Source organism: Plodia interpunctella, chromosome 3 (assembly GCF_027563975.2).
Source record: "Plodia interpunctella isolate USDA-ARS_2022_Savannah chromosome 3, ilPloInte3.2, whole genome shotgun sequence".
Lineage (NCBI taxonomy): Eukaryota > Metazoa > Arthropoda > Insecta > Lepidoptera > Pyralidae > Plodia > Plodia interpunctella.
The window spans coordinates 5,912,449-5,938,661 of record NC_071296.1 but is presented as its reverse complement, the minus strand read 5'-3'; the positions used below and the strand labels follow the sequence as shown (position 1 = coordinate 5,938,661).

The 26,213-nt window shown below is 38.1% G+C and overlaps 1 protein-coding gene across 10 annotated transcripts in view; it reads right to left on the bottom strand.

Moving 5' to 3' along the window:
• Positions 1–26,213, bottom strand: part of dpy (dumpy) — a 108,191-nt gene that overhangs the window by 27,176 nt on the left and 54,802 nt on the right. For 8 of the 10 annotated variants that reach the window (XM_053767126.1, XM_053767142.1, XM_053767158.1 and 5 more), the window contains 44 exons: positions 25,881–26,198; positions 25,445–25,774; positions 25,036–25,335; positions 24,633–24,953; positions 23,615–24,550; positions 22,576–23,520; positions 21,947–22,255; positions 21,561–21,863; positions 21,148–21,462; positions 20,049–20,369; positions 19,652–19,966; positions 19,239–19,568; positions 18,755–19,063; positions 18,371–18,673; positions 17,649–18,287; positions 17,246–17,557; positions 16,788–17,120; positions 16,077–16,682; positions 15,347–15,973; positions 14,888–15,202; positions 14,475–14,795; positions 13,728–14,030; positions 13,047–13,352; positions 12,110–12,745; positions 11,712–12,026; positions 11,202–11,534; positions 10,821–11,114; positions 10,437–10,742; positions 9,715–10,347; positions 9,321–9,641; positions 8,898–9,221; positions 8,517–8,819; positions 8,115–8,423; positions 7,256–7,882; positions 6,146–6,460; positions 5,667–5,996; positions 5,105–5,404; positions 4,714–5,019; positions 3,980–4,618; positions 3,263–3,895; positions 1,908–2,216; positions 873–1,805; positions 471–785; positions 22–354 (listed from right to left, as the gene is read on the bottom strand). In XM_053767126.1, the coding sequence (XP_053623101.1) occupies positions 22–354; positions 471–785; positions 873–1,805; positions 1,908–2,216; positions 3,263–3,895; positions 3,980–4,618; positions 4,714–5,019; positions 5,105–5,404; positions 5,667–5,996; positions 6,146–6,460; positions 7,256–7,882; positions 8,115–8,423; positions 8,517–8,819; positions 8,898–9,221; positions 9,321–9,641; positions 9,715–10,347; positions 10,437–10,742; positions 10,821–11,114; positions 11,202–11,534; positions 11,712–12,026; positions 12,110–12,745; positions 13,047–13,352; positions 13,728–14,030; positions 14,475–14,795; positions 14,888–15,202; positions 15,347–15,973; positions 16,077–16,682; positions 16,788–17,120; positions 17,246–17,557; positions 17,649–18,287; positions 18,371–18,673; positions 18,755–19,063; positions 19,239–19,568; positions 19,652–19,966; positions 20,049–20,369; positions 21,148–21,462; positions 21,561–21,863; positions 21,947–22,255; positions 22,576–23,520; positions 23,615–24,550; positions 24,633–24,953; positions 25,036–25,335; positions 25,445–25,774; positions 25,881–26,198 (18,231 nt within the window). The remainder of the gene's footprint in view (positions 1–21; positions 355–470; positions 786–872; positions 1,806–1,907; positions 2,217–3,262; positions 3,896–3,979; positions 4,619–4,713; positions 5,020–5,104; positions 5,405–5,666; positions 5,997–6,145; positions 6,461–7,255; positions 7,883–8,114; positions 8,424–8,516; positions 8,820–8,897; positions 9,222–9,320; positions 9,642–9,714; positions 10,348–10,436; positions 10,743–10,820; positions 11,115–11,201; positions 11,535–11,711; positions 12,027–12,109; positions 12,746–13,046; positions 13,353–13,727; positions 14,031–14,474; positions 14,796–14,887; positions 15,203–15,346; positions 15,974–16,076; positions 16,683–16,787; positions 17,121–17,245; positions 17,558–17,648; positions 18,288–18,370; positions 18,674–18,754; positions 19,064–19,238; positions 19,569–19,651; positions 19,967–20,048; positions 20,370–21,147; positions 21,463–21,560; positions 21,864–21,946; positions 22,256–22,575; positions 23,521–23,614; positions 24,551–24,632; positions 24,954–25,035; positions 25,336–25,444; positions 25,775–25,880; positions 26,199–26,213) is intronic. The other 2 variants (XM_053767135.1, XM_053767201.1) reach the window with 1 other exon arrangement.

Below are 26,213 nucleotides of genomic sequence, written 5' to 3'. Positions count from 1 at the left end.
TTTGTAAAAAAACAGCCTTACCTGGAAGTTTGGGCGAGCAAAGAGTAAATGCATCGCCTGAGTAACCATCTGGGCAAGTGCAAATAGGAGTATGACGTGATACTGTGCAAATAGAACTTATTCCACATGAACCTGGACATGGATCACGGCATTTTTGTTGAATACAGGCTTTTGTAGTTGAACATTCTGCGTTTATAGAACATTCTGGTCTGCAGTTAGGCGGGCTACCGATGTAATTTGACATGCATGCACATGATGGCACATTTCCAATCTCTTGGCAAATTGAATTTGGCCCACATGGTGATGGCAAACATGGATTTTTATACGGTTCCATAACAGAGTTTGATATAGGCGCTAAAAATAATGATATGATAATGAAAATGATGATTGAGGTAGTTATTTGTTAACAAATTAAATAGAATAAAATTCTTATAAATACTTATCGTTTAACCTAAACTAGATATACTTACGTTGTATAGGATTGCATCTAGAGAATGGATCACCAGTATATTGTGATTTGCACGTGCAAATTGGACTATGGTTTATTACTCTGCATTCTGCATTTGCACCACAAGCATTTAAACATGGATTTTCACACTTTTGATTAATGCATGCTAATTCTTTAGAGCATTCTGTACTTATGGTACATTCTGGGTGGCATCCAGGAGGAGAACCGATGTAATTTGGTAAACAAGAGCATACAGATTGTTTATTCACTTCTTTACAGCGACTATTAGGACCACAAGGAGATGGCTGACAAACATTGTTTGGTGTATCAGATATCCCTGCAAAAATGCGACAAATATAAGATTATAGTGTTCGTTCCGTGATAAAATACCGATAATTTAAAAAGTAAAAATAAAACAACTTACTTTCCGGTATGCAATATCGAGAGGGATCGCCAGTATAGCCGCGGTCACAAGAGCACATTGGAATATGATTTATTGCTTGACATAAAGCATTTGGAGCACAGGCACCTGGACATGGATCTTGACATTTGAATTGAACGCAAGCCTGATTCGATGCACAATCTGTGTTTACAACGCATTCTGGTCGACAACCTTCATATGGATTACCATAATAATCGGGTAAACAAGTACAAGAACCAGCGCCATTGAATTCTTTACAGATTGCATTAGCTGCACATGGGGATGGTTGGCATGGTGTAGCACTTTCTTGAGGTGCTGGTTCTAATTTAGTACATTCAAAGAAAGGATTTCCTGTGTAGCCAGACATACAAGAACACGATGGGGAGTGACTAATCACGTGGCATTCTGTATTTAGTCCACATGATCTTATGCAAGGATCCGCACATTTTGTATTTATACAAGCCATTTGTAAGGGACATTCGGAATTACTAATACATTCTGGTTTACAATAAGGTGGCGAGCCCATGAATCCACTTGCACAGGAACATGAAGGGGCTCCCAAACTTTCTTTACAAATTGAATTTGGCCCACATGGAGAAGGTACACATGGGCTAACGGGTTCAGTTTCATCCAATTGAATAACACATCTGACGAAAGGATTGCCAGTGTATGAAAGTGGACATGAACATATAGGATTGTGATTAATAACTTGGCACTTAGAATGAATACCGCATGCGCCTTGGCATGGATTGACACATTTTCTATTGCTGCAGGCTTCACTTGGAGAGCAATCAGAGCTAACCAAGCATTCTGGTCTACAAGATGGCGGACTTCCAATAAAATCAGGTAAACACGAACATACTGCTTGTCCATTAATGTCACGACATTGGCTATTTGGTCCACAAGGAGTGGGCTGACATGGTTGTGGTTTAATAACTAAAAGAAATTTTTAAAATTAATTTCATTACAATGAGACGATATCAGCAGATATTAATGTAGTGTAGTGTAGTATGTAATTAATGTAGTTAATTAATTTACCTTCTACTGATGAACACTGAACAAATGCATTTCCAGTCATTAACTCAGGGCATCTGCACATTGGAATATGATTTATTACTTCACATATTGCATTACTGGCACATACACCATTATTGCATGGATTTGTACATTTATTTCTTTGGCATGCCTTATTTGGAGCGCAATCTGTATTAAGCACGCATTCTGGACGGCATTCAACGTATGGGTTGCCTAGATACTCAGGGAGACATGAACATGCGCCGTTGGTACATTGAGCATTAGGTCCACATGGTGAAGGATTGCAAGGATCAACTTCATCTTCTTGTACGTCTGCAATAAAATATCATCATCACCATCAATACATATAATAAAATTGAAGAAAGGCCAAATTTGTACATTGGATTTTTTAAAAATTCTTAATTGAATATACTTAATTACTGATATAGATGACGAAAATATAGTTTTGGTTTTTTTTGTCTGTCTGTCTGTCTGAACGCGCATCACTCGAAATCTACTGGACCGATTTGCTTGATATTTGGTATGTAGGTACCTTATATACATCCATCTTAGATACATTTCATCCCAGGTCAGGTTCCCGTAGGATAATTGAAAAACTAATAATGAATCAAAAATATCTCGGCATCCCGGGTTAACATCTTTTAGACATTTCATCCCGGAAAATGAGGAGAGTCTTGTAGAAAAATTAAAATAACAATCCACGGAGCCGATTTACTATAAAATTTTGCAGAAAGAAAAAGGGGTGATAAACTGTTAATATGAAAGTTCTACACCGTTGAAGTTAGTGATTTAAAAATTTGGATTTTGGTTGTTTACAACAAAGTAATGAATACGTGTTTCAGATTTTTCTGAAAATTAACCCTCAACCTTCAAAAGGGGGTTGAAAGAGATTGTATGGGACTTAATACAACTTTCAAGATCAAAAGATGCAAATTGGCATACTTACTTTTTGTAGTAAATATCAGTAAGTAAATACAAAAAAACTTTAATTTACGTTTGTGGTTAATAAAAAAGTGGGACGTAAAACGTCATGGAAAATGGGACGCTACGCGTTGCAGAAAGCGGGAGTGGAAGTCGGAGCGGGAAATGGGAAGGAAACAAGTAGTGGGAAACGGGACGGGATACATTGCGAAAAACATGATGGTACGTTTACCGGATGGTATGTTTACCAGTCTTACAGAGTACGCGATAAAAAAATTACTGAGATTTTGCTATGAAATTCACGCGGGCAAAGCCGTGGGCAAAAGCTAGTGTAATATAAAAGGCGTAAGAATTGGTCATGATGTCTAATTCAATATAACATGCAAAACTATAAAACATGCATTAATAAATAAATGATTATATTTTTATAAAATTACCTGGTAGTTTACATTCAGTGAAAGCGTCACCAATATAGTTTTCTATACATGTACATATAGGTGTATTTTTATTCACCGTACACTGAGCATTTATGCCACATGAGCCTGGACAAGGGTCTCGACACCGTTGATTAATACACGCTAGATTACTGGGACAATCTGAATTAATTGTACATTCAGGACGACATCTAGGTGGTGCACCGATGTAATTTAATTGGCAAGAGCATGAGGGCATTCCACCAATATCTCGGCAATAACTGAATGGTCCACAGGGTGATGGTAAACAGGGATCCTTTGGTATTTCCGGACTTGTCAGAATTATAGGGTAGCATCTGGTAAATGGATCACCAGTGAATCTTTCTATACACGAGCATATTGGACTGTGATTGATAACATGACATTTTGCGTTCTTCCCACACTGTACAACACACGGATCAACACATTTTTGAGATACACATGCCTTGTTAAAAGGACACTCTGCACTTATAACACATTCTGGTCTACAGTTTGGCGGTGAACCACTATATTCTGGTGAGCAACTACATACTGCTTGTTCATTTAATACTTTGCAGGCACTGTTTGGTCCACATGGGGATGGTGAACAAGGATCAGAATATGCAGGTTGTTCTGAAACTAAGTAATGGTAATTTATTACTTACATAGAGTATATATTTTTGTTATTCATAGAATAAGGTGATATTCATAATATAAACTCACCTAATATAATACTGCATAGCTGGAAGGGATTGCCAGTGTATCCAGGTAAACAGCTACAGATTGGTGCATGATTTACAGTTTGACAATGAGCATTAATACCACAAGTACCGGGGCAAGGATCATGACATTTATTCTGTTGACAAACTTTATTAGAAGGACAGTCAGAGTTAACACTGCACTCAGGTCTACATCCTTCGTAAGGATTTCCAAAATATCCAGGATAACAAATACAGGCCCCAGCATTGTTCCTTTCATTACAAACTGCATTGCTTCCGCAAGGTGACGGAGTGCAAGGAGTGGGTCTTTCTGATGGCAGACTTTGTTGTTCTTGACTACAATATGTAAATGGATCTCCAATATAGCCTGAAGGACAGACACAGTTTGGAGTATGACTTACAACTCGACAGTGTGCCATTGAACCACAAGCTCCATTACATGGATCTGCACATTTGTTATTTATACAAGCTAAATGATTCGGACATTCACTGTTACTGGAACATTCTGGGCGGCAGTTTGGCGGAGCTCCAATGAACTCGGGCATGCAAGAGCACGATGGAGAATCATTTATTGTTTTACATATAGAATTGGGACCACAAGGTGATGGTGTACATGGATTCAGTTGTGGAGGTGCTTCCAAGGCTGAAATAAACAGATAAGTATAGTGAATATTAAAAATATCTCACATGAATGTAACAAATACCTGTTTGTATCTCATCATCAAAATATATACATACGTTTTAGAATACAGCGTCTAAATGGATCTCCAGTAAAACTAATTGGACAAGAACAAATAGGATTATGATTCACTACTTCACAAAGTGCTTCTAAACCACAAGCTCCATTGCAAGGGTTGATGCATTTGTAATTACTGCATGCATTGTTAAGTGGACATTCGGAGCTTGTAGTACATTCTGGTCGACACGTTGGTGGGTTTCCAATATATCCGGGTATACATGAACAGACTGGGACATTATTTATTTCACGACATTGGCTGTTCGGTCCACAGGGGCTTGGGTTACACGGATTTGCAGGCAAAGGAGCTAAAAATACATTATTTAAGTAAGTACACAGTGGGGAATAGTAAAATATATATTAATTTTTCTTGGTATTAAAATAAGTATTCACCTGATATAATGTTGCATATAACGAATGCGTTACCAGTGTAACCCGCGGGACAACTACACATTGGAATATGATTGATGACTTCGCACATTGCACCACTACCACAGGTGTCTGGACATGGATTAACACACTTTTTCCTTACACAGATCTGGGATTTTTGACAATCTGTGCTTACAGTACATTCAGGTCGGCAACCAAGATACGGATCACCCTGATATTCTGGTAAACATCTGCACTCTCCATTGTAGCATTCTGTATTCGATCCACATGGAGATGGATTACATGCATCTGCTTGAATGACATCTATAAATAGAAATAAATACTTATCCATCAAGTACATTGTATATTTTTTGGAAAAAAATTGACTAGAAATAATGTAAAATGTTCTTTGTTTGTTTTTTACATCATTACGCTCTCTTTACTCAATCAATCAAGCTTCTTCGTATGTTGTATACATGTAATTAGAAGTATTCCGGTGGAAAAATTACGCGTGTGAAGACGCGGGCAATAGCTAGTATTTCAATAATAACGATAATAAGCATTTAACCAATTTGTAATGAAATACCTGGCTTTGGATTAAAAGTACACGATGTAAATGGATCTCCGCTATATCCTTCCGGACAAGTACATATTGATACATGATTGATGACTGCACATCGGGCGTTTAATCCACATGATCCTGGACAGGGATCTGTGCATTTCTGCCTTATACATGCTAAGGAACTGATGCAATCTTGATTTGCTACACATTCGGGTCGACAGTTCGGTGGGCTACCAAAGTAGCCAGGAGAGCACAGACAAGATGGTTGGTCACCGATATTGCGACACATCGCATTAGGTCCACATGGTGATGGCACACATGGATCTCGATCTTCATTTAAAACTGGTTGTGGTTCTAAAGAAAGAAATAGAATGTAATGTGTACAAAATTAAAATATTACATTTACATTTAAATGTAAATAATTACATGCAAAAGCATGATTTTTTTATGAAATATTGGATTTTTACCCGGGCACTTGTATTATTATCGTTCTGAATACATACCTGGTTTTGGATAACATCTTGAGAATGGATCTCCTGTGAAGCCAGCTCTACAGCTACATATTGGATTGTGATTATATACTCTGCATTCAGACTTTTGGCCACATGGTTTTGGACAGGGATTAACACATTTTTGATTAATGCAAGCCTTATCAGACGCGCAATCTGAATTAAGTATACATTCTGGCTTACATGAAGGCGGTTGGCCTATGTAGTTGGGCAAGCATGTACATACGGCTTGGTTATTGACATTTTTGCATTGGCTATTGGGGCCGCATGGGTTTGGATTGCACACATTAATAGGAGCAACATCTTGGACTGAAATAATAACAAAATAACATTGTCACATAGAAAGAAAGCATAACATACATATATTAAAATAAATATAAATAAAAACGCCAAGAGCAAATTGGACTCGCGCACCGAGGCTTCTATACAAATTTGTAAGAAAATGTTAAAATGATGTTTCTTTAAAAAAAAAAGATTAAAGAAAAAATCTTCGGTTGTCGGCTCAAGCTCGAACCGGGTACTCCTTCAATAAACGTAATCGAAATTGCACGGCTTTAACCCCTAGGTTAGCGAAAGCACATTGGCGAGGCGTGGCGAAATTTCAAATGAGATTTTAGAATTTTTGACTCGAAAATAATTTCCAGTAATTTTTCTTTAAGACTATCTATAAATTACATAATTTCGGATTTTTCCCTTTATATACATTGTTAATGCTAAGTTCATGCAAAATTTCATGCTTCTACAAAAACAACGGGAAGTAGTTAGTAGGTTTTGAGTTTCTTGTGCACTCGCAGAATTTTCAACACAAATAGTCATATATTTTGATCGATATTTGTGAAAAAATAAAACGTGCAATTCTGTTGACTTGCAAGTTTCATTTTTCTAGAGCTTCAAGGGACCATCGATATGGATATTTCATGTAAATCTCAACTTTATACATGTACGCTTAGAAAAAGGTCCTTGACAGACGGACAACGAAGTGAACCTATAAATTAAGCTATTTCGTTTTTACCTTTTGAGGTACGGAACCCAAAAAACAAATAAAAAATACGCTATCAAATGAATATATTATATTATTTTGAAAGCGTATTTTTTGTGACTTACGTGGTAAAGGATTACATCTTCGGAATGCATCACCAATGAATCCAGATATACAATTACAAAGTGGTGCATGATTTACTGTAGCACATTCAGCATTTATTCCACAAGTACCTGGACACGGATCTTGACATTTATTACCGATACATGCCCTGTTTCCTGGACAGTCCGAGTTACTGATACACTCCGGACGACATCCTTCATTAGGATTTCCGTAATATCCTTCAATGCAAATACAAGATCCTACTTTATTTTGTTCTCTACAAATGGCATTTGCTCCGCATGGAGAGGGTGAGCATGGTGTCAACACTTCTATTTGAGGCCGTAGTGAACATTGTGTAAATGGATCTCCTGTATATCCTAATAAACATGTACACATTGCAGAATGACTGACGACGCGACAATCTGCATTCGCTGCGCATGCGCCAGCGCAAGGATCTTGACATTTTTGATTAATACAGGCAAGATGTGGGGAGCATTCACTATTACTTATACACTCAGGTTTGCAATAAGGGGGTTGACCTTTATATTCTGGCATGCAAGAACATGAAGGTGTTCCGTTGATATCTCGACAAATTGAATTGGGTCCACAAGGTGATGGTTGACAGGGATTCACAGAAATTGGTAGTGAGCCTGAAAATCAATATTAAAAATAAGTAGAATCATTTATTTATCATCTATTGTGGCAATATATATTGATAATAACTTGCATATGATAATAACTTGCGTAATAATTTAAGACAAGATCCCTTAAGTAGGGACTAAATAAATTAATCAACATGGATCTCACAACTTTTTACGGTAGAAAAACTGAGCTGCGAGACTTGGGTTTTTTATAGCATGTTTTGATGGCATTAAAACTTACTTGAAACTAATTTACACTCCATGAAAGGGTTTCCAGAGAAAGTCGGTGGACATGTGCAAATAGGATTATGATTGACTACTTTACATGTAGCTCTTATTCCACAAGCTCCAATACATGGATTCACGCATTTTTGGTTCATACAAGCTTGGTCTTGAGGACATTCTGCGCTTAAGACACATTCTGGTCTACATGCCGGTGGAATTCCCAAAAAGCTTGGAAGACACGAACAGACGGCCTGATTGTTACGTTCACGACATTGACTATTTGGCCCACAAACTGCTGTATTACATGGATTAATCGCGGGCAAAGCTGTTGAAAACATAATACATATTTAGTTACAATAAATCATTGATAAAGATGATACATTACCTACTTTCATTTTATTTACCAGTAGATACTTACCTAATATATGGTTACATATTATAAATGCGTTTCCTGTAAAACCTGATTGGCAACTACACATTGGAATGTGATTAAATACTTGACAAATAGCATTTTGTCCGCAAGCTCCTATACATGGATCGACACATTTTCTTTGTAGGCAGGCCTTGTTTTGATCACAGTCCGTACTAAATACACATTCAGGATGGCAGTTAAAATACGGGTCTCCTTGGTATTCTGGGAGACATTGGCATTGGCCATTTATACATTCTGCATTTGGACCGCATCGAATATTTGTACAGGCATCTGCCAGAGCAGGCTCGACTGAAAACGAAATATAAAGTAAGGAAAGGCTATACGCATGTCCATGAAATAAAAAGAAATCTAAGACTTGTTAAATACCTTCGAGCGGTTTCATTCTACATCCGATAAATGGATCACCGACATATCCATCTATGCAAGAACAGATTGGTATATGATTGAGAATATTACAGTTTGTAGAAATTCCACATGAACCTGGACATGGATCCTGACATTTCGAGTTGATACAAGCGCGATTACTTGGGCAATCTGAATGTATAGCACATTCTGGTCTGCAATTTGGCGGGCTTCCTATAAAATTTTGCAAACACGAACAGGATGGAGTATTGCCTATTTCTCGACATTCAGCATTAGGTCCACATGGAGAAGGAATGCATGGATTTTTTAAATCTGGTGGTGTTTCGACTGAAAATAATTTATATTGATATTTTAGTATTCAAAACCTATTATAATTAATAATTAGTCACATTGATAATTCAACGAAAGAAAAAAAACGTAAAGTACCTGGTGAAAATGTACAAATTGTGAATGGATCTCCAGTATATGATGTTTTGCAAGAACATATTGGGCTATGATTAATAACTTTACAATTGGTATTTACACCACATGGTTTCGGACAAGGATCGACACATTTGCTTTTTATACAAGCTTTATCATGCTGACATTCAGAGCTCACTGTACATTCTGGACGGCAATTTGGAGGTGTTCCTACATAATCTGATAAGCAAGAACACACAGCTTGATCGTTAACAGATTTACACTGACTGTTAGGCCCACAAGGTGATGGGTAACACACGTCAACAGGTACCGCCAGTGGTGGTGTTTCTGAAAAATAAATCGTACTTACAAACAGAGAAATATTTGCATTAAAACAATTCATAAAACAAATAATAAATACCTTGGTAAACGCAATATCTGAACGGATCTCCGGTATAGCTGTTTATACATGTACAAAGTGGAAGATGATTTACGACTTGGCATATAGCATTTGTACCGCAACTACCAGGACACGGATCTGCACATTTGTTATTAATACATGCCATATTAGATGCACAATCGGTATTAATAACGCATTCTGGTCTACATCCTTCGTATGGATTCCCAATAAAACCTTCCACACACGCGCAAGATCCAGCATTCTTTTTCTCTTTACATATAGCATTTGCTCCACATGGAGATGGAGAGCATGGAGTTATAATTTGTTCTGAATATATACGTTCTGGAGTGCAACTAAAGAACGGATCTCCGGTAAACCCGATCGGACATAAGCAAATTGGTGAATGGCTTACGACTCTGCATTCTGCGTTTGGAGCACATACACCTTCACATGGATTTTTACATTTCATATTGATACAGGATAGATGCACAGAGCATTCTTCGTTATTATTGCATTCCGGTCTGCAATTAGGAGGTTGACCATGATAACCTTCTAAACAAGTGCATGTAGGTGTTTCAATTGTTACTCTACATAATGAATTTGGCCCGCAAGGCGATGGTACACAAGGTCTTAATGGTTCCGGCAATCTTTCAGCTAAAACAATCATAAAAGTATAATTATAAGTAAATCTGAAATAAAATAAAAATCGGAATTTAGACGTACAAACACAATAAAATACTTACGCAATTTAAAGCATCGTGCAAAAGGATCGCCAGAATATGTTGCAGGGCATGTACAAATTGGATTATGGTTTACTACTTTGCATTCAGCGTTTATGCCACACGATCCTATGCATGGATTTATACATCGTTGGTTGCTACAAGCTTGATTCAGGGGACACTCTGCACTTATTGTACATTCAGGTCGGCAAGTTGGAGGGCTACCAATATTATTTGGAGCGCAAGAACAAGCGGCTTGACCATTTACTTCTCTACACTGACTGTTCGGACCGCATGGAGACGGTTGGCAAGGATTCACAGGAACAGATTCTAAAATAAACATGTGTTAGTCAAATTTAATAAAATTCTTGCATCGAATTTGCATTATTTCAAAAATATTTAACATACCTAAAACTGGTCTACATTCTATAAATGCATTTCCTGTCATTCGTTCTGGACAGCTACACATAGGAACATGATTAACTACTGTACAAAGAGCGTTTGAAGCACACATGCCAGGGCAAGGATCTTGGCATTTGTTTCTTATGCAAGCTTTATCTCGGGCGCACTCAACACTTTGTACACACTCTGGCCGACATCCAGTGTATGGATCACCCTGAAATTCTGCTATGCAACTACATTGGCCATACAAACATTCCGCATTTGGTCCACATGGTGATCCCACACATGGATCATCTTGTTCTGCAATAAAATTTTTTTTCAATGATTGCTAGGAATTCGTGTTATATTTTTTTTTATTTATTAGAAACTTATTTAAAATTTAAGTACCTTTTTGTGGTAATAGGTAGGTGCATTGCGTAAATGCATTGCCCGTATAACCGTCAAAGCATGTGCATACTGAGATGTGTGTTATTACTTGACAGTTCGCATTAATGCCGCAAGAACCGGGGCACGGATCTTTACATTTTTGATTTATACATGCGAGGTTACTGGCACAGTCTTCATTTATAGTACATTCTGGTCTGCAGTTTGGAGGGCTCCCTTCAAAATTAGGAAGGCAGGAGCACGACGGAATGCCTTGGAGGTTTTTACATTGAGAATTAGCCCCACAGGGAGATGGAATACAGGGATCTCTTTCTTCTAGTGTATTCATAATTGAAGCTGTAATGCAAAAATGTTATCAATTACTTAGCCATGGGAACTGTCACACTCTCAAACCTATCCGGTAACAATGCCAAGGAAAGTTTATTCATAATTAAAAGCAATACAGCAAAAAGAAATTTAATGAAAAATTAAAAGCGCTGGAATTTATCTACAGTGAAAGTAATCTTCACTCACTTGTAATTAAACTGCATCTGGAAAATGGATCTCCCGTATATCTGTTTTGACATGTACAAATTGGACTGTGATTTATAACTCTACAATCGGCATTAATGCCACACGGTCCAGGGCACGGAGATACACATTTCTGGTTTTTGCATGTTTTATCCATGGGACACTCTGTGCTGACGACGCACTCTGGTCGACAGTTAGGTGGAGATCCATTGTATTCAGGAGCACATGAGCATACACTTTGACCATTAGATACTCGGCACTGACTATTCGGACCACATGGAGAAGGTTGACATGGTGTAACATTTTCATCTTCATAATCTGAAAAAATAACATTTGATTAGAAATCTATCGTTACATCATAATGAAAGTTATTGTAGGTATTGTATAGTATTGTAACTTACTTAATTTTGTGCAAAATCTATACGGGTCCCCTGTATAGTATTGTTGGCATGTACACAAGGGTGAATGATTTACGACTGTGCAGTCAGCGAATGCAGCGCAAGTGCCTGGACAAGGATTAATACATTTGTTTCTAGTGCACGCTTTGTCACTTGCACAATCCGAATTTACCAAACATTCTGGACGGCAGCCTTCGTACGGATTGCCGAAGAAACCAACCACACAAGAACAAGAGCCGGCGCCAGCGCGTTCTCGACATTCAGCATTAGCGCCACAAGGCGATGGCGAACACGGGGAAAGTATCTCTTGAGGCACTAAGAAACTCATAATGCATTGTACAGCGGCATCTCCAGTAAAACCTTCGGGACATATACACATTGGCACATGACTCACTACACGACACTCAGCATTTGTTCCACATGCCTGTTCGCAAGGATTTTGACACCTTTTGTTAATGCAAGCCCTTGTAGGTGCACATTCACTGTTAGCTACACATTCTGGGCGACAGCTCGGAGGTGACCCGATGAAGTCGGGCAAACATTGACAAGATGGGATCTCTCCTCCAGTAGGCTGACATATAGAATTTGGTCCACAGGGAGATGGTTGACATGGATTTATAGGTTGTTGTGGTATTTTAGCTGTAACAAATTGTTGTATTATAATTTAGACCGCGCAGTTTCAATAATTCCCAACATTATGGGCAATGTGCCTTGGCAATGTTACTTGGTCCATAGCATAAAGTAATATAATAAAGCTATTAGGTTTTTTGTTGTATTAATGCTAATCTCTAAATAGAAAAAGCAGCAAAATAAAAAAATTGTTTGCCTGTACTCGATTTTATCAGAAACCTTAAACAGTTTAATATTTGTAATAAAATGCAACATTTTATTTTAGCAAATTTTCTGTAAAATGTGATGAGATCATAAGAACGTAACTTACGCAAAGGAAAACATCGTGTAAATGGGTCTCCAGTAAGTTCTGGTGGACAAGAGCAAAGAGGGTTGTGATTAATAACTTGACATGTTGCATGTACACCACAGGCTCCTTGACACGGATCAATACACTTTTGATTGCTACATGCTCTATTAAGTGGGCAATCTGAACTCGCTACACATTCTGGGCGGCACGATGGTGGTGCACCTCGGTAACCACTCACACATGAACACACAGCTTGACCATTAATTTCTCTACATTGACTATTAGGCCCACAGGGGCTCGGTTGACAAGGGTTTAGTGGTACGGTATCTGAAACAAAAGTTATAAATATATAAAATATTGACTCTTAACCCCCATTGAAGCGATAAGAGATGTGTACTAAGCGTTGAAGTCGATTGGTTTTATCGGACGTCAAGATTTATTTTGGGTCATTGTACCACAAACGTTTAAGTTAGGTATTTGGTTTTTTCAATAGCTAAGCGGATTTTGATATCATATGATACAAAAGTAGAATGTCATATTACCTACCTACCTACATTTAGATGGGTGAAAAATTAGGGAGTTTAGACCCCGAGGTGCTAGTATTTAAACAGTAGGTATGAATATAGTAAGTAACCAAATAGATTATTCTTTCGTGGTTATAGATTTCATTTGGATTAGTTGTATCGTTTAAAATAGACTCACCTTTGATAGGATCACACCGAATGAAAGCATTGCCTGTAGTTTTAACTGGACATATACAGATGGCCATATGATTAACTACTTGACATAGAGCATTTGTGCCGCAGGTACCACTCAAACATGGATCAATGCAACGGTTCCTTACACATGCTTCATCTATTGGGCACTCTGAACTCATTGTACATTCAGGTCGACATCCAAAGTAAGGATCACCTTGATATTCAGGTATACATGTGCATATGCCATCATTACAAACTGCATTTGATCCACAAGGCGAGGGATTACATGGATTCGGCGGCTCCGGATCTGATGAAGATAATTATAATAATGGGTAACGTATAATATGATGTAAACGTTTTCCAAAACACGAATAGACAATCTTTTTTATATAAAAAAAAAACTTTTTAATAATGTATATATATTTACTTAACTTATATACTAAGGGTGGGTTCCACCATCAAATTTGACGCTGACATTTAGCCAAAATTGTTTCCTTTGCGATTGATTTTCTTCGCACGTTAAAATTAATGTCAAAGTTGATGGTGTAACCCACCCTTAGATATTACATTTGATCGTAATTATTCGTAAATCATATAATGTTTGGTTGAAATATAGTAATTATTCAAACTTGTTCATTTTACCATATTTATATAGTATAAATTCATATGCCTTATTATGCATATATTATTGTTCTGAACTAAAAATTAATATTAATTAATATATGATAGTAGTATAGAGATAGGTACATACCCATCTGAGGTTTGAAAGAACATCTAGTGAATGGATCACCAATGTAATCATTTAAACATGTACATATTGAAACATGATTTTGCACTCTACACTCTGCATTTATTCCACATGATCCGGGACAAGGGTCTGCACATCGCTCATTGATACAAGCCTTATTGCTGGGACAATCAGTATTCAAAGTGCATTCAGGCCGACAGTTTGGTGGACTACCAGTATATTGTGTTAAACACGAACAAGATGGAGAACCGTTGATATCACGACACTGTGAAAATGGACCACAAGGCGACGGCAAGCATGGGTTCGTTGTAATAATATCCGCGACTGCGAAAATTAATGAAAAAGGAAATAAATAAATAAATGATAATATACAGTGTAACAAATTATCAACATATTCAGATCAGTTTTATAAATACCTGGTTTTTCATAACAACGGCTGAAGGGATCACCGGTATACCTCAATCGGCAAGTACAAATTGGACTATGATTCACAACTTTACATTCAGTATTTTGTCCACATACACCTTCACAAGGATTTTTACACTTTTGGCGCAAGCAAGCTTGTTTTTGATTACATTCGGAGCTTACAAGACATTCGGGTCTACATGATGGCGGCGTTCCTATATATTCCGGTAGACAAGTACATACTGCTTGATCATTTAAAACCTTACATAAACTATTTGGGCCGCAAGGTGATGGCAAACATGGTTGTCTTTGTACAACTGGAGTATCTGTAAGGGATTTGAATGAATAATAAATATTTATATTTAAGAAATCAAATCTAAACAAATTTAATTTATATTTATATAATTCATTTCTTAAAAATTATAAAGTGATAATTAGAGTTATTTGAAGCAGGTAGCATTAATGTATACCTGATATACGTTCATAACAATTTTGATTTGGATTTCCTGTTAATCCTGGCAAGCATTCGCATCTTGGTACATGATTGATGACATTACATATCGCATTGCTTCCACAAACATTGTTACAAGGGTTTTGGCACTTATTTTGAATACATGCCTCATTGCTAGCACAATCTGAATTAACTACACATTCCGGTCTACATCCCTCATACGGATTTCCGATGTATTCTGGTAGGCAAACACATGCTCCGGCACCACGAGATTCTTTACAAATGGCGTTTGATCCACATGGCGAAGGCAAACATGGTGTCAATGGAATATTCATGACAGTACATTGAATAAATGCATCGCCTGTGAAACCTGGAGGACATAGACATTGCGGCCCGTGGCTAATGACTATACACTCAGCCCCTGTGCCGCATAAACCAGGGCATGGATCTTTACATTTATTATTTATGCATGCTAAATTGTTGGGACATTCAGAATTTGCTATGCACTCTGGTTTACAATTCGGTGGTCTACCAACAAATTCGCTAAGGCAAGCACATGATGGTGAGCCACCTATTTCTTTACATTCTGAGTTGGGACCACAAGGAGATGGTTCACACGGATTCACATATGGCAACTCTTGATCTTCTGAAATTAATAATTTTTCGTAAATGTATGAAACTGTATATATGAAACTATATGTTTAGAAAATATATTTACTACATTTATGAGTTTAATTTTTAATGAATACCTTGCAAAATGCATCTGTTAAATGGATCGCCAGTGAAACCGGCGGGACAGGAACAAATTGGATTGTGGTTGATGACCTGACAGTGTGCCGCCGAGCCACAATTACCATTACAAGGATCGATACAACGTTGATTAGAACATGCTTTGTTCAGAGCACATTCTGCACTTGAGACACATTCAGGTCTACACGTCGGAGGTGCACCGATATATCCATTAATACAGGAACAGATAGCTTGCCCGTTAATCTGACGACATTGGCTATTTGGGCCACATGGCGATGGATTGCACGGGTTTAATACTTCAATTACTTTGTTTCTTCTGCATTCTAAGAAAGCGTTTCCACTATAACCTTCTGGGCATGAGCATAACGGTATGTGATTGTAGACAGTGCAAATAGCTTCTCTTCCGCAGGTACCGATACAAGGGTCAATGCATTTATTTCTCAGGCATGCTTTATTATGCGTGCAATCGGTACTAGTTAAACATTCCGGTCGACATCCCACATGAGGATCTCCTTCGTATTCAGGTAAGCAGGTACACACACCATTATAGCATTGTGCATTAGCGCCACATGGAGTTGGATTACATGCATCAGGTATAGTATAATCTGTGTAATAAACATCGATATTAAATATCTACACATAATACAGAAGAAACGCGATTAACTTATTTGACGTTACTAAAAAAAATATTTAAGTTAGTAAATAATTACCGTCTTCTGCTGGCATCGGTACACAGCGAGTAAATGGATCACCAGTATACTGTTCAACGCAGCTACATTGTGCAATGTGGTTAAATATAGTACATTGCGCATTAAGGCCGCATGCCCCAGGACATGGATCTCTACATTTCTCATTAATGCATGCTTGGTTACTAGAGCATTCAGAATTGATCGTGCACTCTGGTCTACAGTTTGGTGGATTTCCAATGTAGTTTAGTTGACAAGCACATGACGGAGCATCTCCAATGTTGCGGCATTCAGCATATAATCCGCATGGTGAAGGAATGCACGGATCTCGTGGCATATTGGAAGGGGGTTCCGATACTGAAATGGTTTTATAATTTAATCAATAAAACATAAGCTAAGTATGCTTCAGTTTTAATAAGAATGAACTGATAAGTTAAAAGTTTTGGCTTGGTTTACTTCACAATCTTGCAATTATAACTTACCTTTCATGGGATAACATCTAGTGAATGGATTACCAGTCAGACCGGCTTTACACACACATATGGGACTGTGATTAATCACGTTACAGTTAGCATTTTCTCCACACGTTCCAATACATGGATTGGTACATTTTTGATTTTCACATGCCAAATTCAATGGACATTCAGAACTGATAACACATTCAGGCCGGCAGTTAGGTGGAGCCCCAACAAAGTTTGGCAAACAAGAGCATACTGCTTGGCTGTTTATTTCTTTGCATTGACTATTTGCCCCACAGGGTGATGGACTGCATGGATTGCTTTCGAAAATTTGAGCTATAAGAGATGTTTATGAAATTAATTAGTAGAAGACATTATTTATTAATTATTACCATTTATAGTAGAAACTATTCAACTAAGAACTTACGTTCTAGCATTAAAGTGCAATAGCTAAATGGATTTCCAGTATATCCTTCTTGACATATACATATCGGCATGTGGTTGTTGACTTGGCACAACGCATTTGAGCCACATGTTCCAGGGCATGGATCAATGCATTTTAACCTTGAGCAGGCTTTGTTGAGTGGGCAGTCTGAATTCACTACACATTCCGGTCGACATCCTTCATATGGATTTCCAGAATAACCTTCTAAACATTGACATGCTCCAACACCATTCTGTTCTCTACAGACAGCATTAGATCCACAAGGACTAGGACTACAAGGTGTTAAAACTTCTAGGGAATCCATAACCGGTCTTGGACTACAATAAGAAAATGGATCTCCGGTATATCCTTCTTTGCATACGCACATAGGTGCGTGACTTACTACTCTACAGTCGGTATTGGATCCGCAAGTGCCAATACATGGATCTGAACACTTTTGCTTGAGGCATGCCAAGTTGAAATTACATTCACTGTTACTTATACATTCCGGACGACAATTTGGTGGAGATCCTTGGTATCCTGGCAAACAAGCACACAGCGGGTTTTCGCCAGTAATCTTGCAAATAGAATTTGGTCCGCATGGAGTCGGTTCACAGGGATTAGCTTGAGGCTTTATTATCTCTAAAAAATACAAATTAATTTATTTTTTGTAATTATAGTAATGCGTATGTTATTACATACGTAATAATTTAAAACTATACTACCTTGAACATTGCATCTTATGAATGGATTGCCTGTGAAAGATGGTGGACATGTACATATGGGACTGTGATTAATAACCTCACATATAGCCCCTGAACCACATGCACCTACACATGGATTTACGCATTTCTGATTGTTACAAGCTTCTTGAAGTGGGCATTCGGAACTAACAATACACTCTGGCCGACAAGTTGGTGGACTGCCTCTATATCCCGGAACGCATGAACAGACGGCCTGTCCATTTGATAGGCGGCATTGACTATTAGGCCCACATGGTGACGGATTGCATGAATTTTGATCCATAACTGAAATAAGAGTGCAATAGCAATATTATGTAATATTCAATAACAGAAATCATTTATAAAATATGTAAATAAATATTTTACCAGGGGAAAGACGACACTCCACAAATGCATTGCCATTCATTCCTTTAGGGCAGATACACATAGGTATGTGATTAATGACATCACAGATTGCATTAATGCCACAAGTTCCAATACATGGATTTATACACTTTTTGCGCTGGCAACTCTTATCAAATGGACAATCCGTATTATATAGACACTCTGGTCTACATCCAATACTTGGATCACCATGATATCCTTCAATGCAAATACATACGCCTTGATTGCACGCAGTATTTGGCCCACAAGGGTTAGGTATACATGGGTCATTAGGACTTGAAGGTCTTGTATCTGAAATATTAAGGAAATAAGTTAATATTAAGAATGGTATAAGTTTTTACAAGATCATTTAAAAAAGTTCATTGTATAACTTGTCAGTTTTACAATTTCATGAAGTTATAGTATCGTATAACTTCATGAAAACCTTTCCGCTATGTATATAGAAAGAATTGAATGTGTTATTCACCTTCAATCGGTTTACGAATGCACTCCCTAAATGGGTCGCCAGTGAAACCCTCTGGGCAAAGGCAAACAGGTACATGGTTGTTTACAAAGCAACGTGCAAATAATCCGCAAGAACCTTCACATGGATTTCTGCACTTCTCTGCTATACATGCTTGATCGCTGGGACAGTCCGAATGGACCACACATTCTGGCTTGCAAAATGGTGGAGAACCTACATATGACGAAAGGCAAGAGCATGCTGCTAAACCATTGTTATTGCGGCATTCGGCATATAAACCACATGGTGATTGCATGCAGGGGTCTGATGGTGCCGACACAGTTGGAGATGTAGCTGGAAAAACATTTTATTGTATTAATTAGTATTTCATTAAAATATTATTAAAGTAAATAATTAATCAAAACAGGAAAACTTACTTAGAGCTAGAGTACATCTAGTAAATGGATCTCCTGAATATCCAAGCTTACATGAACATACAGGGCTGTGGTTAATTACTTTACAATCTGTGTTTTGACCACAAGGTTTAGGACAAGGGTTTACGCATCTCTGATTTATACATGCTTTACTTGGTTTGCATTCTGAATTAACCATACACTCTGGCTTACAATTTGGTGGAGATCCTATAAAGTTAGATACACAAGAGCAGACTGGTTGACCATTCACCTCTTTACATATTGCATTTACACCACAGGGTGATGGGTTGCAAACATTAATTACGGAAACGTCATTATCTGGAATTTAGAAGTAAGAGTTTATAATTATTTAGTCAACAAAAGTATATGTAACATTTATTTTTCTTTATATGTTTCTTACCTCTTATGACAAGACATGATGATAATGGATTTCCTGTATATCCAGCTTTACAAGTACAAGATGGTTTGTGATTTGTAACGAAACAATCAGCGTCATATCCACATACACCAGGGCATGGGTCAATACATTTATTTCTGTTGCAAGAAGATACCAAAGGACAGTCGGAATCAGTCAAACACTCAGGTCTACAACCTTGATAAGGATCGCCAAAGTAATCGGGTAAGCAGGTACATGATCCAGCATTTCCTTCTACTTTACAAACAGCATTTACACCACAAGGAGAGGGCTCACATGGATTTAAGTATTCAATCTTCGGGGGAGCTGAAAATATTGTTATAAAAGTGATGAATTCACTTACCGATAAGTTTATCAGTCACCGTAGAAGCACTTCTCGGTCCGAAGCGTTAGTCGAAGCTTACTGGGCTCGGCGACTTTTAGTGACTTCCGTAATCCGTTGACAGCATCACTATCTCTAGCGGCACCGTCCAAAGCGGCCATCACAGCGAACGGCCAAGCTTACTGTAAGTGCTAGGTTATCTCCGCGTGCTCCGAATAAAACTTAAGCAAGGCATTAATTTCACATAAAAGTTATTTCGATTGTTACGCCCTTCTGGAAGCATTTAAAAAATCTAAACAATTATTATTAAATTCGTTTCTCTGCCATCCTTGTCCGAAGGCTTATGTTTGAAGCGCATGAATGGGTACTGCATCGGTGAAATAACTCGCGGACTAAGCAGCGGGCATGGTCGCCACCTAATCCCAAAGTTAAGCCACTGATACAGCCCTATCATTTTTTACATTAGTAAACCCTGTGAGGCGTGACCTTTTGGTATTTTTACAATGAGCACACCTTAAAGCATGATTTATCACGCTTTGCAAAGCAGAGTGTTACATGCATATCATATTTATTTCTATGCCTATTTATAATTCACACAAATATTTATAGCGTTAATATTTATCAATAAGTATAAAATGTATTTACCTTACGTATCTAACATTAAAATCGGTATTTTGTTTTTATATATTTCTGTTTCAATAAGGTACAAACAAATAGTGTAATTCGTAGTTAAAGTTGTTTTTATAATTAATATTTTCTTACCTTTAGACGGAGAACAGCCCTGGAAAGGATCACCCTCATAACCCGGTTCACAGGCACACGATGCCCGATGATCCACGACAGAACAAATAGCGCGTGAGCCACAGGCTTGTTCACATGGATCTTTGCATCGTTGAGCTACGCAAGCGAGTACCGCCGGACATTCAGCGCTTATCGTACATTCTGGGCGACAATTTGGTGGTGCGCCGATAAAACCGGGTTGGCAACTACATGCGGGTGTCTCGCCAGAGTTGATGCATATCGAATTTGGTCCACATGGCGATGGTTGGCATGCATCCACTGGAGCAGGAGGCAGTGCTAAAATATTAAATTAAATTGTATGATAAGAAATAATGTATTAGGTAGGTTTATATGAAATATGTTTTCTGTGTGCACAAAAAAAAATATAAATTCACCTGGAGCTGGATAACAGTATATAAACGGATCTCCGGTATAACCGTCATTACAGGTACAAATAGGTGAATGTGCTATAACTTGACAGCGAGCATCGCGGCCGCAAGCACCCTCACATGGATCACGGCAGCGCCGTTCAATACAAGCTAATTGCAATTTGCATTCTGAGCTGACTAAACATTCTGGTCTGCAAGATGGCGGTGAACCTATATGACCTGCTCTACAAGAACACGCAGCGGCGCCGTTGGCGCTTACTGTGCATTCGCTAAATGGTCCACAAGGTGATGGAGAGCAAGGAGTTTCATCTGAAATTAAATAACATAGATAGGTACAAAATACCATCCAGTGATAAATCATTTTGTAAATAAGTAATAAATCAGAAATATACCTCGTCTTTCTATTTGAGTACAGAACGAGAAGGGATCACCAGATGTATTTGGTGGACATGTGCAAGAAGGAATATGGTTATTTACTGAGCATATTGCATTCGTTCCGCACGCAGGGCAAGGGTCGATACATTTTCCTCCTTGACAAGAGCGAGTCGGTGAGCACTCGCCATTAGTAGAACATTCGAGTCGACATGCTATATAAGGATCGCCAAAGTATCCAGGAGAACACCTGCAGATACCTGCTTCGCATAGTGCATTACTTCCACATGGAGAAGGATTACACGCATCTATTGGTGGTGTTGGTACAACTGAAACGATAATGTAAAATGAATATAAAGAAATGCATTAATGAAAAATCTGAAGAAGGGTCAAAGTACATTGTATTGTATTTTTTGGAAATTAATAAGGGAATGGACTCATCTAACGATATGATCACCAATTTTTGTCTGTCTGTCTGTCTGTACGCGTATTACGTGAAATCTACAAGAACTATTTAATTGAAATATTAAGAACTTAGATATAATTTACCCCGAACATTTTGGTATTCAGAAAATCAAATAATTTCATTATATAATTGTAGCAATTAGAAGGGTAGACGGGAAGAAGCAAACATTTGAAAAAATCTCACCTAATACTTCTGAACATTGAATGAATGGATCACCCGAATAATCAGATGGACAGCTGCATATTGGTATATGGTCATGTACACGGCATTCGGCTCTGAATCCACAAGAACCTTCACAAGGATTTCGGCACTTTTCTGCAATACATGCTTGATGTGACGGACAATCAGTATTGACCAAACATTCTGGGTGGCAATTGGGTGGAGCACCTGTATATCCTTGACTGCAGGAACATGATGGACTGTTATTTATGGGTCGACATTCACTGTATGGACCGCAAGGATTTGGTTGGCATGGGTTGATAGGTGGAGTATCATCTTGTTTTACGACCGTTTCCCTTTCTAAGCATCTTGTAAAAGGATCGCCACTTGTGCCAGGTGGACAACTACATAATGGACTATGATTTACAACTTGACAATGTGCACCAATACCACAAGTACCGCGACAAGGATCAGCGCATTTTAATTTATGGCAGGCGCGATCTGATGGGCATTCACTGCTTACTGTACACTCTGGACGACAATCTGGTGGTGCGCCTATGTAATCTTGGAGACATTCACAAGAAGCCAAGCCACCACTTTCTCTGCATATACTATTTGGACCACATGGTGATGGTTGACATGGTTTAGGTTCCGGTATCGGAATATCTTTAATACATTGCATGAAAGGATTTCCTGAATATCCTTTAATACAGGCGCAAGTAGGCACGTGATTAATAACAGTACATTCTGCATTAGAACCACATATTCCTGGACATGGATCGGTGCACTTATTTCTTATACACGATTTATCAGCCGAACAGTCAGAACTTAGCACACATTCCGGTCTACAACCATCGTATGGATTGCCTTCATAACCCTCTAAACATGAACATGATCCAACTCCATCTCGTTGGTTACATATTGCGTTAGGACCACATGGTGATGGGTCGCATGGCCGTGGTTCTTTTTCTGCAACAAAAATATAGCAGTTTACAAAACAAACTATTTTTAAAGAAAGTAAATTAATCATAGCACTAATTGTAAAAATTTATATATAAAGTACCTTCTTTTTGTATACATTGTAAGAATGGATTTCCAGTATATTTTTCTCTGCAACTACAAGATACAGTATGACTGACAACTATGCAATCTGCATTAATACCGCATGAGCCAGGACATGGGTCAACACATTTATTTCTAATACATGCTTGATTAGATGGACAATCTGGACTTATAACACATTCAGGTCTACAATTGGGTGGTTGTCCGATATAATTGTCGATACACCGGCAATTTGCTTTTCCATTTCGTTCCATACATAATGAATTTGGTCCACAAGGTGTAGGATTACAAGCATCAACTGGTGGTTGTGGAATATCTAAGACGTGGCAGCTCTTAAATGGGTCTCCAGTTTCACTAGGATTGCAGCTACAGATTGGACTATGGTTTATTACTTCACAACGAGCTGATATTCCACAGGCGTTAATACAAGGATTTATACATTTTTGATTGACGCAAGCTTTTGTTGATGGACATTCCGAGCTTACAACACATTCAGGCCTACACGATGGTGGAGATCCTTGGAATCCTTCAATACAAGCACATACGGCTGTATTGTCCGTAGTTCTACAAATACTATTAGGACCACATGGTGAAGGGTGGCACGGATCCCTTGGAGCTTTTTTATCCTGTTCAATTACATTGCAAAATGTGAACGGATTTCCTGTATAACCAGTCAAACAGGAACAGCTTGGTATATGATTGATGACATCGCATTTAGCATTTTGTCCGCATACTCCCGGGCAAGGGTCACGACATTTATTTCGGAAGCACGCTTTGTCTCTAGGGCATTCTTGGCTTCCAGTACATTCAGGTCGACATGACTCGTAAGGATTTCCACTGTATTCAGATAAACATGTACAAATTCCATTGTCACATTGGGCATTAGGACCACAAGGTGAAGGGTTACATGCATCTGAATAAGATGGAGTAGTTGGAGCTGTAAAAAAAGTTAAGATTAAATTTAAGTCTAAATTAGTTATGCACTTAAAAATAATAATTCAAAGTCTGATGATTGTTACCTTCAATTATTGGTTGGCATCTTGAAAATGGATCCCCAGTATATCCCTCATTACAGACACAAACTGCTACATGATTTAATACATGGCAGTTTGCATCAATACCACAAGAACCTGGACAAGGATCTTCACATTTTTGTCGTACACAAGCCAGGGAGGCAGGACATTCAGAATTAATTGTGCATTCTGGTCGACATGATGGTGGAGAACCGATATATCCTGACAAACATGAGCAAGCTGGTCCACTTGGTAGCAATTGGCAGCGTGAGTGAGGTCCGCAAGGTGAAGGTGTACAAGAAGGTTTTTCAGGTTCAAAGACAATGGCTGAAAAAATATTAAATTATGTATTAATTCGCATATGTTGTTAGTAAAAATAATCAAATTCGAATTGTAATATAGTACTTACGGTAACATTGAGTAAATGGATCACCAGTCATACCAGCTGGACACGTGCATATTGGATTATGATTTTTTACTAAACAATGGGCTCTCAAACCACATGTGTTTGGACATGGATCGTCACATTTTTGATTAATGCAAGCTTTAGATGTATCACATTCACTGTTTACGATGCATTGTGGTCGACATGAAGGGGGCGATCCCACGTAGTTAGGGAGGCAAGAACATACTGCTTGCATATTAACTTGTCTGCACTGGCTATTAGGTCCACATGGGGTAGGCTCACATGGGTTAGGAGTTGGTGTAGCTACAAACAATTAAATAGTGATTTTACAACAAATTATTACGTATAATTAATATTATTATGTTTTGAAATTAAGTATTTATAACGTAAAAGTAAAATTTTCTGAACTTACGAGTGACTAGAATTTCTTTGCATTGGAAAAATGGATCTCCTGAATAGCCTCTAGGACATGTACATACTGGAACATGATTTTCGACGGAACATTGAGCATATTGACCACATGTTCTTGGACATGGATCGATACATTTAAATCGCGTGCAGGCTAAATTCAATGCACAATCATCATTACTTTCACATTCCCGACGGCATCCTTGTGGACTGTATGGGTCACCTTCAAAGTCATTGGAACAAACGCACGCACCAGCGCCATTATGTTCACGGCATTCAGCATTAGGGCCACATGGAGAAGGCGAACATGGACTTGAAGTTGTCATTTCAGTTGCTGAAAAAAAAAATTCTTACATACGATTTTACACATTTTTGCAAATGATTGTCTAAATGTACACTTTAGTGTGTCAGCTTTTAATTAATTAAAATGACTAACTTACGTGACATAACAATTAGTACGCAGTTTTGTGATGCGTCTCCTGAGAATCCTTGTTGACAACTACATATTGGTCTATGATTAACAGTTAAACACAAAGCATTTAGGCCACAAGCACCTTGACATGGGTCTTTACAGCGTTCATTAACACAGGCTGCATTGCTAGGGCATTCAGCATCAATCGTACATTCTGGTCTACAGTTAGGAACTCTTCCAATGTAATTCAGTTGGCAAGAACAGGCTGCTTGATCTCCAATGACACGACATTCTGAGTTCGGCCCGCACGGAGATGGTACGCATGGATTTTTATTAACACTGGGTTCTAAAATTTAAGTAA